This window comes from Pleuronectes platessa, chromosome 1 (assembly GCF_947347685.1).
Source record: "Pleuronectes platessa chromosome 1, fPlePla1.1, whole genome shotgun sequence".
Classification (NCBI taxonomy): Eukaryota; Metazoa; Chordata; class Actinopteri; order Pleuronectiformes; family Pleuronectidae; genus Pleuronectes; species Pleuronectes platessa.
Genome location: NC_070626.1, coordinates 31649264 through 31666587, shown reverse-complemented (window position 1 = coordinate 31666587; position 17324 = coordinate 31649264). Strand labels below are relative to the sequence as shown.

Genomic DNA, 17324 nt, shown 5'->3' with positions numbered 1-17324 from the left:
CCAGTTAAAAAATTGCATGAATTTGCTGTTGGGCCAGAGCCCAGCGGATGACCACAAGACACAGGTCAGAGGTTATCCAAAGAAAATCTAAACAAAGGCCTGTGTAAATCAAGGCCTTGTGGAACATTCTTATCCACCTGTGAGTACTTTTTCCTGGCAGTTTCGAGAAACCCCAGCAGGTTTCAAGGCCCCCGCAGGAACACGGAACCCCTGCTGGGTCTGAAGAGCCCAAAGGGGGGGGCCACCAGACACTGGAGCCGAGAGGAACAAAGGGTTGTTAAACTTTCGGCGGGAAAACATCCTCCTGCAGGCTTAAGAATCTCCCCCTGGTGGTGGAAAATGTTCTGGGAATGCCTTGGAACCCCCGCTGAGTTCCAAGCCCCGCCCACTCAGATCCATTCCTGACACTCAATTGGCTTAAAGCCAGCATCATCCTATGACCAACTCCTCAAGGAGGAGGACCTCTCAGGTAATTTAAAAGCCCTTGCACCCCAAAAATCGCGGCTATTTACCCTGCACTGAAGACATCACCAGACCCCTTCGGGTCTTCAGCTGATTTAGTTGCTAAAGGGGGCAACCTTAACTTTTAGTTTATCAGCCATTTCCTGCTCTCTGAAGACGTCAATAGACCGTTCCCGGTCTAGCTAGATGGTTTAGTTGCTAAAGGAGGCAATCGCCATTTTACCCTGCTCTGAAGACGTCAACAGACCCCTTCGGGGCCTCCCAGATGTTCCAGTTGCTAAAGGGGGCAATTACAGACGTTTGTTTTATTTCCATTTTCTTTTATTTCTTTATTCAGTCGACGTTTTATTTTGATAGGACTTTTTGTTATTTTAACTTGAAGAGGCCGCGCACAGGAACTCGCTCGCCGGCCGAGCATCACAGACTTTTCTTTTCACGATCCCCACAGCTGCGACACAGCTGTTAATCCCTGCAGGACAAAGCATCATTCTGTCGCAGAAGAGACAAGGCCGAATTCCGTTCCACGAGCAAGACGAATTCGCTCCATATCCGGTCCCAGCACGAAGCCGCTGCAACAGATGAACCAGCGCTATCCAGCTCAAGCCATGACTTCTTCACCTAATTCCGGGGATCCGCTGACCGCATGTACCCCGAGGAACACAACAACGAGATTCACTGGACTTCTGGAAAATCCGCGCGCCACGTGCAAGCAACACTGCGAAGGTCACAGTAAGAGGCTTTATTGTCTGGGCAGAGACTAGTTTAAATACTTAGCGTGTCATGTTTATTTGAGTGTGTTTGTTTGTAGATCGCTGATCTGTTTTTAAGCCGTGTAACACGAGGGAACGATGCGTCACTTCCGGTTCCTTGTTTACATTGTCGAATGTTTTAAAGTGCCTCGCGCCGTGACAGAGAGCCTCCGGCAGCACTGTTATCGTCCGACTAAGTTTGCAGAGACTTAACCTGTTAAAAGATCGGTGCACAACTCTAATTTGTCTCTCTCTCTTTCTCTCTCTCTCTTTTCTCCTAAACCTGTTTTTACACACGTCCCGACCTACACTTACCTATTTCATGTTACATAGAAAATTCTAGATTTAAAGAGCCTTAATACATCTCGATGCCATTCGGCGCCAGAACCATGAGATAAGAAATCTCTTTGTCTAAAGTTCCTTTGTGTAACAGGCGACCAACCGCCATCTTGTTTTCGACCTCATGTCGTCACCGGGGTCATAAACCTCCATCTTGAAAGTACGTGAACGTAACATCTTGATCCTGGCCAGACTACGTCACCACGTGATCTTGTCATTACGCCATAGCCACTCCCCTTTCTCTTTAGACACACACACACCCACACACACACACATAGAGACAAAGACAGGCAGACACACACGACCACACACACACACCAGTAGATACTCAGTATTACATGTGTGACCATTGTGATAAGTGCTGCTGCTGCTGTTGCCTTCTTTGAAATATTGGAGTTTGTTAAATGAAGAATCATTGAAATAACATTAACTTTATTTCCCCTTTTGAATAAATACTTTTGTAATTAAAGTATTTATATTTCTGTGATTATTTGTACATGTGTATGTGAATGCAGCTGGATTACTATAGCCTGTGCTCGAACTTAAAACCCTTCATTGTTTATTATATAATCATTAATATTAAATATTGAGATTATTAATTTAACTTTTATCACTTGAGACTGATAACTATAGTTTGACTAGTTGGTCCCTGTAACCAGGGTGGTGCCCCGCAACGATAAGCATTAATTACAGATTGTTTCATTCTTAATTGATAATTTTATTGTTTTCATTAATTATTTAACCATTATTAATTGATAACTGTATCATTTCTAATTAATTATTTTACTATTCTTAATTACTAGCTTTATAATTTTTAATTATTTTTAATAAATAATTTCTATTTTAATAATAATTTCTCATGATTATTAATAATTAGCCAACGTCAAATCTACTACTACTATTGCACAACATTGCATTTTGCACTGTTGAATCTTAGGAAGGTTCTAAGTAGAGTTTCAAAATGCAAAAAGAAGAAATGGGAACAAGAGCCCAAAAGTTGTGAGCAGGCAATTTATTGAAACAACAATTTAACTGAAGTAGGCTGTTCATCAGCTGATCAAAAGTTTAAGACCACAGCTAAAAAAAAAAAAAAAACTCCTAAAACAGAAATTAAAGTGTCAAAAACTGACTCAGTAATGAGCAGCTCCACCATTTTTGTTGATCACTTCAAAAATTCGTTTTGGCATGCTTGATGCAAGTGTTTCCAAAAGGCTAGTGCGAATGTTGCGCCAAGTGGTGAAGATGGCTTCACGAAGGGCATCCACTGTCTGGAACTGAAGTCCATTTTTGTAAACTTCCCTAGCCATCCATCCCCAAATGTTCTCAATTGGATTAAGATCAGGGGAACACGCAGGATGGTCCAAAAGAGTGATGTTATTCTCCTGGAAAAAAGTCTTGGTCAGACGGGCATTGTGAATTGGAGCGTTGTCCTGCTGAAGAACCCAGTCGTTACCACACAGATGAGGGCCCTCAGTCATGAGGGAGGCCCGCTGCAACATCTCCACATAGCCAGCTGCTGTTTGACGCCCTGCACCACCTGGAGCTCCATTGTTCCACTGAAGGAAAAAGCACCCAGATCATGATGGCGCCCCCTCCACTGTGCCGAGTATAAAACATCTCAGGTGGCATCTCCTTGTCATGCCAGTAACGTTGGAAGCCATCAGGACCATCAAGGTTACATTTTTTCTCGTCAGAGAATAAAACTTTCTTCCACCTTTGAATGTCCCATGTTTGGTGCTCCCTTGCAAAGTCTAAACGGGCAATTTGGTGGCGTTGAAGGAGACGTGGGCTTTCAAGACGTTTCTTGTTTTTGAAGCCCTTCCTTCGCAGATGCTGTCTGATGGTTATTGGGCTGCAGTCAGCGCCAGTAATGGTCTTAATGTGGGACGAGGATCGTCCCGTGTCTTGACGGACAGCCATTCGGATCCTCCGGCTCAGCGCCAGTGAGATTTTTTTGGTCTACCACTTGATTTTTTTGTTCCATAACCCTGAGGATCTTTTAAGAAATGCAAAATGACTGTCTTATTGCGTCCAGCCTCAGCAGCGATGGCACGTTGTGAGAGGCCTTGTTTATGCAGTTCAACAATCCTACCACGTTCAAAGACTGTGAGCTTTTTTGCCTTTGCCATCAAGAGATCTTCACAGTGTGATTACTTGACAGGAAATGACATGGAATCCAAATTTTTGCACAGATTTAGGCTTTTAAAGGCTGTGGTCTTAAACTTTTGATCAGCTGATGAACAGCCTATTTGAGTTAAATTGTTGTTTTCAATAAATTGCCTGCTCACAACTTTTGGTCTCTTGTTCCCATTTCTTCTTTTTGCATTTTGAAGCTCTACTTAGAACCTTCCTAAGATCCAACAGTGCAAAATGCAAATTCATGCAATTTTTTAACTGGTCTTAAGATTTTGATCAGGAGTGTATATATATGTACCTAGCCCCTCTCTCTCTCTCTCTCTCTCTCTCTCTCTCTCTCTCTCTCTCTCTCTCTCTCTCCCTCTCTCTCTCTCTCTCTCTCTCTCTCTCTCTCTCTCTCTCTCTCAAACATTTGCATGCTTTCTCTCTTTTATTTCTCTCTTTTCTGATTCCCTGACTTTACGTTTCCAGTCGTCGTCACCAACTTGTCGAGAAGACTCGACGTCTGAGAGGAAAAACACTGTGAGCTCAAAGGAATCAGGACAAACAAGTCTGTCCTAGAAACACACCCAAAAATACCAAGCAAGGAGACACACACATGCACACACACACACACACACACACACAGACACACACACACACACATACACACAGGTGACTGTAATGTATGATTCTGAAAACACGTTGTGTTATTAAACACTTGATGAACAGATGAAGATAAAAAGTGAAACTGTGAGTTAACTCTGTTAATTAGTCCTTTGAAGGCTCTTTGTTCCAGACCTGCTGTTCACATCTGTCTCTGGGAAACGATCACATGAAACCATGTCTGTCACCAGGTGTGAACTGAGAAACATAGAGTCCTGTGATCAGCAGATGGATGTTAACAGCAGGTGTGAGAATGAGATAGTAAAACTTTCAGAAAGTTGTGTTCACACTCACCTGCTCACTTTCCTTCCTATTGCTCATTCGAGGGAAAATGGAGTCTGACCGCTCCCTGTTCTCATGCTCCTCCTCTCTGTTTAACCTGTTCACTCTCGAAAAACAAACAGTTCAAAGTACAGTTCACAATTCTTTTTTTATTGAGATGGTTATGATGTAGATAACAGACTTACGATCACGTAGTTAATTAATAATTGATGGTGTCGGATCACACACACATCTTTTTACCACAAACACAGATTCTTATTCTTCAGAAACTGATTTACTGTGATGAACTGAAATATGAGTATTTAACGTCACATGGTCATTTGAAGAGCAGCTGTTTAAAGAAGAATTACGTCTCCTCAAGCTCTTTATTCAGAATATTGATGTTAACGTGTTACAGTGAAAACTAAACTTGTCGGCTACATTCAGTTTTTACATTGTTAATCTTTGGCAGACTTTACTGAATTCTTGTGTTAAATAAGTGAACATGCATAATAATGTATTTGTTTGACACATGAAAATAAATTATAGGAAGTGTAACTTTACTAGAATAGACAGTCACAGAGAGAACCTGAGGCTGATGTCCACCTGTTTCCTAAGATGAAGTGAAGTGATTAGGTTCTGATGAACTTTGAAGTAATAAACTTTTATTCGTATCATGTAACATGAGACAGACGTGGAATCCAACCAGACTGAACTCTGAGTCATCACCTCAACACTGACTCCAGGTACAGACCTGTTTTCATATCTTACAAACAATCAAAGCAAAGTATTGCACATAATACATGATGTATTAAATGATATATACAATTCTTTTAATGTGGAAGAACTCCATACTGCACATTTATTGTCTTGGTAGTGCACAGTTTAGTCCAAAACCATATTCAAATACATAGTTGAATATCCACAGAAAATAAGGATACAAACTTTGTTCATAAGTAACACTTCCTCTGCATTAATATCAGACTTTTATGTTTCCTGTCATTTTATTAGGGACGGACGAGCCTGAAGGACGCAGCTGTGCTGACCGTGTTCTGTCTCTTATGGCAAAGAAGACAAATAAAACACAAGTCATCTTTAGCTAAGGGAGGAAAACATGAAGTGTTGTGTGTTTTATGCTGAAATCACTGTCACATCTGTAGGATAACATGGAACAAAGGAACAACACCTCAGATTACAGACGCTCATGGTTCACACACACACACACACACACACACACACACACACACACACACACACACACACACACACACACACACACACACACACACACAGGCACACACACAAACACACACACACACTGATGATCACTTGCTACTTCAGTCCAGTGTGTAAGATTCAGGTGAAAGTATCTATTGTTATATAAATAGATGAGGCAGGGTTCATAGGACAAAATCAAAAAGGAGAGGCAGACATATCATTGTCCACGAGGCTATAATCCATGTCCCAGGAAAACGTGGGGGTAACATCACCCTTTGTGCTGTCACTACACAGAATGGGGTCCTCCTCCGTCACACCAACATGGGCCCTTACAACACACCTCACATTCTCAAATGTTTTGACCGATTACACAACATCGTCACAGCAGTAAATCACATGCACCAGATGCAATACATTGGCATCTGGGACAATGAGTCATTCCACCACTCTGCTCTGGTCCAGAACTGGTTTCAACACCATCCACAGTTTACAGTACCATACCTTCCACCATACTCTCCGTCTCTAAACCCAATCAAAGAGTTTTTCTCTGCATGGTGATGGAGGGTTTATGATCTCCAGCCCCAGACTCAGGTTCCCCTCATTGAAACTCTACTGGATACAGAATGTTCTGCTTGTCTGATATTTGTCGAGCTCACAGTGTCATGCACACTCCTGTAGTAGCATGACAACTGGACATGTTGTGATTCTCCATGTTGACATGTTGACTGATTTGGGGATATGGAGAGAAATAAATTCAATTTTCATGAGTCTGCAGCATTGGTCTTGTGTAGTGTTTGGTGAATTTATTGTATATTTGTACTTTCTCAGAGTACTTCACTTATAGAACTCTAATCACTGAGAACTGGAATTGCTTAAAGTGTTTAAGGTTAGCAACAGCAGTGTGTGACTGGCTAGAGCAGAATTAAGTAATATGAAGCGTGTGTGTTTCATATGGCAAAATAATATTGTTTTGATAAAAAAGTGTATAGTTTTTACAAGAGTGTTTATTTTTGCAAAGGATCTGAGGTGTTCTGCTGATTGGGTGTGTGGTTGTGCTGATTGTGTTTAGTGTTTGAAACACCGGGCCCTGTTTTGAAAATCCTGCTTAAGCAATCGAAAAAAACTGTAAGTACTTTATATTTACAGTTTTTCTCAGTTGTTACAGTTTTTTTCGATTGTATAAACACTAAAATCAAAAGTATTACATAATTATCATACCTGACACTCAAGGAGCAAAAAATGGGCCCAGATCTGCACCACTATAAGCACAATGTCAGATTCACACTTTTTGCTAAACAATACACATCGTGATCTGCAAAACACTAAACACACTTGTATACATTAAACACAGAAGTATATCAAGATGTCACTTCCTTGCAATTCCTAAGCACTGACTATCAAATGAGTGTAAGGCACACTCCTGTAGTAGCATGAAAACTGGGACATGTTGTGTTGTGATTCTCCATGTTGACATGTTTACTGATTTGGGGATATGGAGAGAAATAAATTATATTTTCATGGGACTGCAGCATTGGTCTTGTGTAGTGTTTGGTGAATTTATTGTATATTTGCACTTTCTCTGAGTACTTCACTTACAGTAGTTTAATCTACGGTGGCCCTCAAAGCTCAACGAACGGCAACTTAAGAAAACACATGCAAGTTGACAAAACACCTGCAAAAAGAGAAAAGCGCTGCAAATACCGGAACGAGCTGCAAATAGAGAAACGCGCAGCAAGAAGCCAAACGCGCAGCAAGAAGAGACCACAACACAACGGAAGTGTTTCCAGGGGACAGCTAAAAGTGATGGACACTGCTGCCACAAAAACGTCCAATACACCATAGAAATTCGGTTCCACACAGGGTTCGGCCACCCGCGGCTCTTCGGCCCCTCTGCAGTGGCTGTACAGTACAATGTTGTGCATATGTTTTGCGAACGCTGAACTTAACGAATCAGTTTTCATATTATTAACGTGACCGTAACGATGAACGTGAGTGAACGTCACATACATTTTTTAAATCATCACCGTATCAGGCCATCATGAAATAGCAGGAACGGGCGAGTGTGTGTGTGTGTGTGTGTGTGTGTGTGTGTGTGTGTAGCGAGTGCTCCAGTCCCGGGCATAGACTGTATATAGGTCCCGGGTCCCGGGACTCCGACCCCGCCCACTCGCTCTTTTGATAGTAAAGGTTTCCTCCCCCTGCTCACTATGGACAATATATTGCCTCACAAACAGGGGCTTGCTTGTTAGCGCTGTTTATTCAGTTTAACAGGAGAAGACGACATGTCTCTAGATCGGATCATCTTCCGTGATCAGAGCTCACTGTGGCTCTCTCCGAGTGAGTGGGCGGGGTCGGAGCGCCGGGGGACACACGTACACACACACACACACACACACACACACACACACACACACACACACACACACACTTGCCCGCTCCTGGTATTTCATGATGGCCTGATACGGTGATGATTTAAAAAATGTATGTGACGTTCACTCACGTTCACGTCACATCATTACGTTCACGTTAATAATATGAAAACTGATTCGTTAAGTTCAGCGTTCGCTAAACATATGCACAACATTGTACTGTACAGCCACTGCAGAGGGGCCGAAGAGCCGTGGGTGGCCGAACCCTGTGTGGAACCGAATTTCTATGGTGTATTGGACGTTTTTGTGGCAGCAGTGTCCATCACTTTTAGCTGTCCCCTGGAAACACTTCCGTTGTGTTGTGGCCTCTTCTTGCTGCGCGTTTGGCTTCTTGCTGCGCGTTCCGGTATTTGCTGCGCGTTTCTCTATTTGCAGGTGTTTTGTCAACTTGCATGTGTTTTCTTAAGTTGCCGTTCGTTGAGCTTTCAGGGCCACCGTACTAATCACTGAGAACTGGAATTGCAAAATGAAACACTCTTGTAAAAACTATACACTAATTTATCAAAACCATATTTTTTTACCAAATGAAACACACATGCTTCATATAACTTAATTCTGTTTGAGCCAGTCACACACTGCTGTTGCTAACCTAAAACACTTTTAGCAATTCCAGTTTAGTGTGTTTAGTGTTTTGCAGATCACTGTGTGTATTGTTTTGCAAAAAGTGTGAGGCTGACATTGTGCTTATAGTGTTGCAGATCTGGGCCATGTTTTGCTCCTTGAGTGTAAGGTTTTATAATTGTGTAATACTTTTGACTTTAGTGTTTATGCAATCAAAAAAAACTCAGGGTCATAGCGCCACCTAGTGATTCGTATGAAACAGGAAGTTGTTGGAACTAAAGACGGGAGGAGACGTTTTTATATTTCTTGCGGTGCCGTTTCGCTTGGTCCACTTTTAAAAAACTGTTTCAGTTTTGTATTTGTCTGTTTCACTGTGAACATTAAAAAACATATTTGAGTGAACTGATTCTTTATTGTTCTTAAATGTCGCCACCACAAGGTTTCGCTGTGGTATCTGAATATCTCTAATTAACGCTTCGCGGGGAAGTTTGTCCCTGTGCAGTTGCCGTAGTGGTACCAGAAACATGGCGTCGGACAGTGACGGCGACGAGGACTTCGTGAGTTTCGGGACTCCGCTGGAGCCTCTGGAGGAAGGTACGGTGTTCGAACCCCTCGGTGGTCCGCCCGCCTGCACCCACACACCGCCCCGAGGTTTAATGAGCAAATAAAACCGCGTCACTGAAAGATGATGCTAAGCTAAATAGCAAGTGGCTAACTGTTAGCTTGGCTCCTGGTTCGAATACCAGACTCCACTGATGATTCTGTCAGTTTAATGTTCCTCTACGAGTCGTTTGATTCAGAACCAGCCACATTCTAAACTAACTCATCTATAATGAACCTTCAGGGTCCGGTGGTGCGTTCGGCTTGAGAAGATATGAAAAGACTTCAGGTTTTAAATCTGCCTCCTGACTAAGAAACTTCTAATATTTATATTTTCACTGACTGAGGTCACAATGTTTTTATGTGTTAATATAAATTACAAGATTAACAAATAGTGAGAAATAAAGGTGGTGATAAAAACACAAGAATAAACCAGTTATTACCAGTTTCATGATTAATGATCAGAAACTTTAAACATGAATCTAATATAAAGAATTTTATTATAACACTTCACATTCTTTCTTTTTTAATTTGACTAAGAAATATATTGAATTTACGATGACAAGGATTGAGGACAAAGGATCAAATCTATAGATCAATATTTTAAAAAATCCGAAAACTGAATTAATAAAAATACATTAAAGATAAGTTATCTGTTAATTTTCTTGTTGATTAATAATTTTATCTTAAGGTAGATTCCACTTTATCAATGAAAACATTCTGCTGCGAATATTCATGACGTTTTACGCCAGTAGATTAAATATTTAAATTTTCTGATTATATTATATCACTGTCTCACAATAACATTATCATCAGTACTATTACCATCATCTTGCCACTGCACCTTATCTACCTATTTATCTTGTGTTTCTGTTTTTTATTCTTTCTACCTCAATATTTTTTTTTTCTTCTTTTTTTTAAAATTCTATTGTATTGTATTCAAATATACCGGCTGCTATGACGATTTATTTCCCTTCGGGGATGAATAAGGTAATCTATCTATCTATTTAAAGACTGAATATTTACATTAGTGTGGTGTTGTGTGTATTTCCGTGTGTGTGTCGCAGACGAGCCGACGAAGAAGCCCGTCCCGCTCCACGAGCAGACGGTGAAAGATGAGAAGGGACGATACCAAAGGTTCCACGGAGCGTTCACCGGGGGGTTCTCAGCCGGCTACTTCAACTCGGTCGGCTCGAAGGAAGGTGAGCGAGCAAAGAGCCCGACGTTTGTGTGCAGGATGTGAATCAGTGTCCACATAACGCTCCGTGTGTTTTCAAACACGAACTCTGGAAATATCCATAAAATTGTGACCAGGTATTTTCTGGAGTTCGTCTATTTTCCCTCTTCCAGTTCTTCTTCCTGTGAATCCGTCGTTGATAAAACAGAAACACAGATGTTCGTCTTAACTTCACAGATTCACAAACTCAAATAAGATGTTTGTAGAATGTATTATTTACTATGTTTCTGTTGTGATCATTTACTTTGTCAGTAGAGTCTGAAGTTTGTAAAATTTCACTTTCGGTTCAAACACGTATGTGAGAATGTTGTGTTGTTGCTCTTCAGGCTGGAGCCCGTCCACCTTTGTGTCATCTCGGCAACAGAAGGTTGAGAAACAACATGTCAGACCCGAGGACTTCATGGACGAGGAGGTGAAACCACTCAGAGAACCACTCTTCACTGATTTTATTCTTTAAAACAGATTCAAACATGATCGGCAGCAAAATGAGTAAATACAAGTTGATAATTGTTTTTGTTGTGGTTGTGCGTCAGGACTTCAGCGAACACGGCATCGCTCCGGCTCAGATCACCACCAGTCAGGAGTTCTCCTCCAGCCACAGAGACAAGGCCAGAGAGAAGGCGAGAGCCGTCAACGCCCAGGCGGCGCTGATCCCTGGAGACACTCTGCTGGAGGAGCTGATCGCACCGGCCAGGTCCGACCGCTTCACCAGAGTCATGTGACCTTTGTTCACGTCACACACACACCTCAATGTTCCAGAGAATGCCCAGACACAGTTATTATATATCAATATATTATAATATACGTGTGTGCTGCAGTGAATCGGTGTCTGACCATAACGTTGATTTTAAAACCAGAAAAATTAAAAAAACTGTAACACAGTCAAGAAGGAGTTGAGGTCTTTTCATTCGGTGCAGTAGAATCAGAGTTTCCTGTCCAGAGCGAGTTCTGAGGTGTGTTTGTTTTGTCTCCCAGGTTGTCCATCGGGGTGGAGCTGCTGAGGAAGATGGGATGGAAGGAGGGTCAGGGCGTCGGGCCTCGTGTGAAGAGGAAAGCTCGTCGACAGCAGACGGGTTCGTACCAACGTGCACAGCTGCTCTTAAAGTCGTTCTCCCTCTAAATGTCCTGTGATCTAGTTTCAAGGTAAAGTTTAAACTGTAAAGTGAATGAAAACACACCTTGTCTTCTTCTCCTGACTGAAGGTGAAGCCAGACCTTACGGCTGTGTGCTGCCCCCTGCTGGTTCAGAGGACTCAGAGGTGGGTGACACAGAAGACAGCCTCTCCGACAGTTTGTTTGACGACTTGTTGAAAACTGTCTCCGTCATGAAATCATCTTCTTTCTGCTGTAACGACACCTGACCAGAGTATTAGCCCCACCTCCTGTTTATCTCTCAAACCAACTCACATCGCCGAACAGAAGCAAGCAGGTTCAGATCACACCACCTTGTCCTACATTCTAAAACAGGAATGTTCTCTGCCTGACAGGACGACGACGATGACGACTTTGCTCCAGAGAACGTGACCTTTGCCCCGAAGGACGTGACTCCGGTGGACTTCACCCCCAGGCTCGGAGTTCAGGGTCTGGGGTACCGTGGCCTGGACCCGGGTCGGGCGCTGCAGGGCCGCGGCGCCCCTGAACACATCAACCTGTTCAAACCTCATTCTGAGACGAGGAGTCGACTGTTCGGAGGCGCACAGCAAAGCTCCCGTCGGGGAGGAGTGGCTGGACAGGTGGGAGCTCGGCTCGCTTTTCATTTCAGTTGTTAACAGCTGTTCATTTCAAAGATGTCAATTGTTCTCTTTAGTCTTCATGTTACTGTTGACCTTTGACCTGCAGGCGTTTGGTGTTGGGGCCCTGGAGGACGATGATGAAGACGTGTACCAGAGAGACTCCATGTCCCGGTACGACACGGAGCTGGGAGGAGAGGAGCCCGGAGACGGACTGTACGGCTGGACGGCTCCACAGCAGTACACCAAGAAGAGAGGTAACAGCAGCTGGAGAGTCTGTGCAACAACAATAATTGAAATAATTATGATTCTTATCTTTGTTTATAGAGAACTTTTCAAAATCCAGAGCATAAAGATAAACAGTTAAAGTTAACCCTCAGGTTTAAATTGATCTAAAATAAAAAAACATAATATTTAGAACATTGATTTTTTTTCTACCTCATCACGTCTTACACTCGTGATGACGTCATAGCGTTGAGTAATGTGTGGATTCTGTGTGGGGGCAAGAAAGAAGCAGGGAAATATACATTTTAAAATAGTTTGGATCATTATGTCTGTAATTTATAAAAAGAGAAGCTGCAGCAATGAAAAGTGATGTTTTCTGAACATTCGAGCATGAAACCATGATCAACCTGAATCTGAGCAGAACGTGTCTCTTTACCTCCTTATCTCCTCATCTCCTCATCTCCTCTTCTCCTTATCTCCTTTCCTCATTACTAGATAAAAACAAAGATGCGTCGTACCTTGGAAAAATCCTGGAAGGATTCACTTTGGCTCAAAAAACAGTCGAGGACAAAACAGTGAGTGGCTTCGATCTGTCATGAGTCTTTATTTATTTTTTTAATTAAATAAAAAAGCTATCATCCTCGTCTCTGTGCAGATCTTCGCTCCCCCCACTCTGCCCCGGGACTACAGACCCGTCCATCGCTTCCATCCGTCCGTCCCCATCGCTCGTCTCTCTGGGGTCAGTCCTGCTCTGGCCGAGGCTCTGAGGACCTCCAGGGGCCACATGGTTAAAGAGGAGCCCCAAGAAGGAGGACGGCACAAGATGGACTCCAGCCACAGGGGGGCGCTGCTGGGAGAGGATGCCCTGCAAGGTAGGAGAAGATTCAGCCGTCATGAGACCTGTTAAAGTCCCGAGCGGCAGAAGAGTTCTAATAATCTGTTTTCTACTTTTAATGTCTTCGTCTGTCACATGAAAGAAAACCAACGTCACAGTTTTACTAGTTTAAGATGATGTGAAATAAAAACCTCTGAGCTGAGGAAGTATATTCAGAAAATACTATTTATCTCTTTACATTGAAAATATTCAATTAAAACACCTTAATTATAACATTTGATTTCTATAAATATCTTGTTTGATTTGATCAAATGTGCAAAACTCAAAGTTACAGTAGTTCATATATGAGGATTCAAATTATTATTCAATTGTCGAATAAGCAATAAACAGATTATCTTTCTGTCCATCAACGACTTGTTCTTATAAATCTGAATAACGACCTCAGATTCTTTTGTTCCAGGTTTGGTGAAGATGAGATAAAATAAGTTTTTAGATCTTTTGTGTATTTGAATGATTAAATGTTGATGACATGTTTGTTCTTCTTCTTGAATCAGGTCCCAGTTCAGTGATGGAGCTGCTGAGGCCTGAAGACAGACAGCGACTCCTCAACCTCCGCAGCTCCTCCACCAACGCCCCCGCCAGCAGCTCCCATCGTACCAGCAGCTCAGGTGGGTCACTGACAGGGTCACTGACGGGGTCACTGACGGGGTCACTGACGGCTCAGAGCAGTGCAGCCACCTGCCCCCCCGGCCTCCAGCAGCAGCAGGAGGCTCTGGCGTCGTGGCGAGGTGTCCAGTCGTCGGCGCAGACCTTCCGACCGTTTGACAACAACCCGAGCAAACAGGCCCGATACGAGCTGTACCTGAACTCCCTCAGACAGGGAGACAAAGGTAGGAGCACCTGTCCCACATCTCCCATCATGCACTGCAGGCAGCCTAACCCTGGAATGAAAGGTGAACCTGGTTTGTGTCTCAGACGCTCTGGAGCAGAGTGTGGACTCGGGTATGACCGAGTGGGAGCGCAGCAGGGAGAAGGAGGAGTTTGTCCGGTCCTCCATCTTGTACCGACCCACGTCCTCGTCGCTCTCGTCCCGCTTCACCAGAGCCAAGGACAAGGAGAGCGAGGACAACACGGTGGAGGTCAGCCGGGACCAGGAGGTAGGACCACGAGCTCCAGAAACTTTCATCACCACAGACGCTCTTTAAACATGTGTTACAGTATTGATAAACAGATATTAATAATAATAAAGATATAAACATGTGTCTTTTGGGTCGTCAGAGCGACGTGGACGATAAACAAGCTGCTGTCAAGATGAAGATGTTTGGAAAACTGACCAGGGAAACGTTTGAGTGGCACCCGGACAAGCTGCTCTGCAAGAGGTTCAACGTCCCCGACCCGTACCCCGGGTAGGACACGAGACTCCTCCCCCTGGAAACTGTGATGTTATTTCCTCCACAGCCCTGAATGAGCGTCTGTCTGTGATTGGCTCCGCAGGTCTAGCATGTTGGGTCTGCCGAAGGTCAAGAGAGACAAGTTCTCGGTCTTCAACTTCCTGACTGTGACGGAGAGCAGAGAGACAGGTAGCTTCACTTCCCTGCAGGTGTCTGCAGACAGGGGGCGCTCTGTCAGTCCCTCAACAGGCTGTTGTTAAAGATCAGAGTGTTTCCTCATTTCAATAGTCTGTCGACTTAAAAGTTTTTAAAAAACTGCGCCAGTGACCCCTAGTGGCCAGAGGCATTATGTTGAATCTCGTAGTTTCATCCATTTTCAATTCCTTGTTGTCTCTCAAACATTTTGACGCCGTTATTCTCATTATTCTCTCTGTGTGATGTCACTTCCTCTCCGCAGCTCCTCCAAAGTCTCCCGAGACGAAGAAGAAGTCGAGGTGGGATGATTCAAAGCAGAAGAAGAAGGTGAAGGAAGAAGAGGATGAGCCGCGAACCCAACCTGCTCTACCTGAAGACACCACGGAGGTAGCTTCCTGTCCGGTCCGAGACACTGGGGTTTGTCGTCCAACAACAAACCTGTTAACACACCTGTGTTCTCTTCAAACAGCCGGAGGATCAGCAGAGCTCAGACAAGAAGAAGAAGGACGGTGAGGAGGAGGAGGAAGAGGAGGAAGAGGAGGAGGAGAGCAGACCTCCTATGGATCTGTTTAAGGCCATTTTTGCCGGCTCATCAGATGAGAAGTCGTCTTCATCAGAGGCAGAGGAGGAGGAGGAGGAGGAGGACACGAAGGAGGAAGAGGGGAAAATCAGCACACAGCCTCAGAACCTCTTCAACATCTCAAATGTCAAGACCTCCATCACGGCCTCCTCCACCTCCGTTACCTCTGCCACCACCTCCACCAGCCAGACAGGTAACCTCACATTCTTCTCATCAGACTGTTCTCAGACCTGACCTGAAGTCCTGACATGTTCCTGACATGTTCCTGTCATGTTCCTGTCATGTTCCTGTCATGTTCCTGTCATGTTCCTGTCATGTTCCTGACATGTTCCTGACATGTTCCTGACATGTTCTTGACATGTTCCTGGCATGTTCTGTACGTGAGAACACAAATGTCTCTTTGCTCTGGACAACTACTGAATGTGATTCTGTGACGTTAATGTGTAACTCAGGTTTCTCCTCTGTTCTAGTGAAAGCTGTGGTTTTGAGTCAGAGCTCGTCCCAGGAGGAGTTTGGTCCGAAGCTGCCGCCGCGTTCAGCTGCTCTCAGTGAGTGACAGAAAAAAAGAGAGAGAGTCTCTGAAAACATGAATATTAATGATTTTTAATGATTTTAAACATTATTCAGTTTTTCCTTCGTGTCGACAGTGTGTTTAATGTTCGTTAATGTTTGTGGAGACTTCAGCCGAGTAACTTGTTGTTTCCTGTTCAGTCAGAGGAGGCGCCACCTCGATCCGCTCCCCCAGAGAAGAAGAGAAACCTCGGAGGACGAGCAAAGAGAAGAAACACAAGAACAAGAAGCCGCACAAAGACAAGAAGGTGGAAAATAAGAAAAGGACAAACAGCAAAGACGAAGATTGAGGACGGAAGATTCTTAACTCACAGTTTGAAACTTTGTTTTTCAGAAGAAGAAACACAAGAAGCACAAACACAAAGCGAAGCAGAAGAAGAGTAAGAAGGAGGAGTCAGACAGCAGCGAGGAGGACAAAGACCAGGAGGGTGACGGACAGGTGTCGACAGAGGAGCTGCTGAAAAGGTCAGAGGTCAAACAGCATCATTCAGAGCTTTAAACTCCTGAGAAGGTTTAAAGCTTCAGCTCGACTCTGATCCAAGGACATGACTCGTGATTTTTTTTTATTCATCAAAGAAACGTTTCTACAATAAAGTTGAGGTTTAACAAATTAAATCCTCATGAAGCTGAAAACACGAGTCTAAGAGAAAACAATTAATGTACAAAAATGCACATCTTCCAGCAATATATATATGTGTGTGTATTTGATTGTTTGATTTGATTATTATTTCTTATTGATTATTGTTTTGCTGCAATGTTCTCAAACACTTTACTTATGACAACCGCTGCATAACTTTAATGAAATTAAAGTTTGTATGCGTGGATTTGTTGTGTTTAATACATATGATATTTATGTTCCAGTCATTTAGTCACAAACACACACACATGCATATATAGATAGATATTATTTTACTGTATTTCCTTTGTGTGTTTGTGATGGTGTGTATTCATGTGTGTGTGTGTGTGTCTGTGTGGTTACAGACTGAAGAGCGTCCAGTCACATCAGACGAGGTGAAGCAGAACGTTTGTCCTCTGTGAGGACGACCAGCTCCTGTCCCCGTTTGCACTCACTTCATTTTATTCCTATTTTAAATAATAAAATGTTTCATTTAGTGCTGATGTGTTTTGGTTTTACTCTTTGGTTGTTGCATCGAGAACGGAG

General features: G+C 43.3%; 2 protein-coding genes across 7 annotated transcripts in view; one reads left to right on the top strand and one right to left on the bottom strand.

The window, feature by feature from the left end:
* LOC128445068 (NACHT, LRR and PYD domains-containing protein 12-like) overlaps positions 1-4698 on the bottom strand; it is a 157622-nt gene extending 152924 nt beyond the window's left edge. For all 6 annotated transcript variants that reach the window (XM_053427831.1, XM_053427854.1, XM_053427860.1 and 3 more), the window contains exon 1: positions 4626-4698. The gene's annotated coding sequence lies outside the window, so the exon portion shown is untranslated. The remainder of the gene's footprint in view (positions 1-4625) is intronic.
* A 4536-nt stretch (positions 4699-9234) lies between these two features.
* gpatch1 (G patch domain containing 1) lies at positions 9235-17281 on the top strand. Its single transcript, XM_053428003.1, has 20 exons — positions 9235-9394; positions 10468-10602; positions 10964-11049; positions 11171-11331; positions 11613-11710; positions 11840-11895; positions 12124-12369; positions 12476-12623; positions 13087-13166; positions 13247-13463; positions 13981-14316; positions 14402-14583; positions 14705-14832; positions 14921-15006; positions 15275-15399; positions 15482-15785; positions 16063-16140; positions 16304-16410; positions 16497-16627; positions 17144-17281. Exons 1-20 carry the CDS (start codon positions 9325-9327, stop codon positions 17175-17177), a joined length of 2808 nt encoding a protein of 935 aa, XP_053283978.1. The 5' UTR covers positions 9235-9324; the 3' UTR covers positions 17178-17281.
* The last annotated feature ends 43 nt before the right edge of the window (positions 17282-17324 follow it).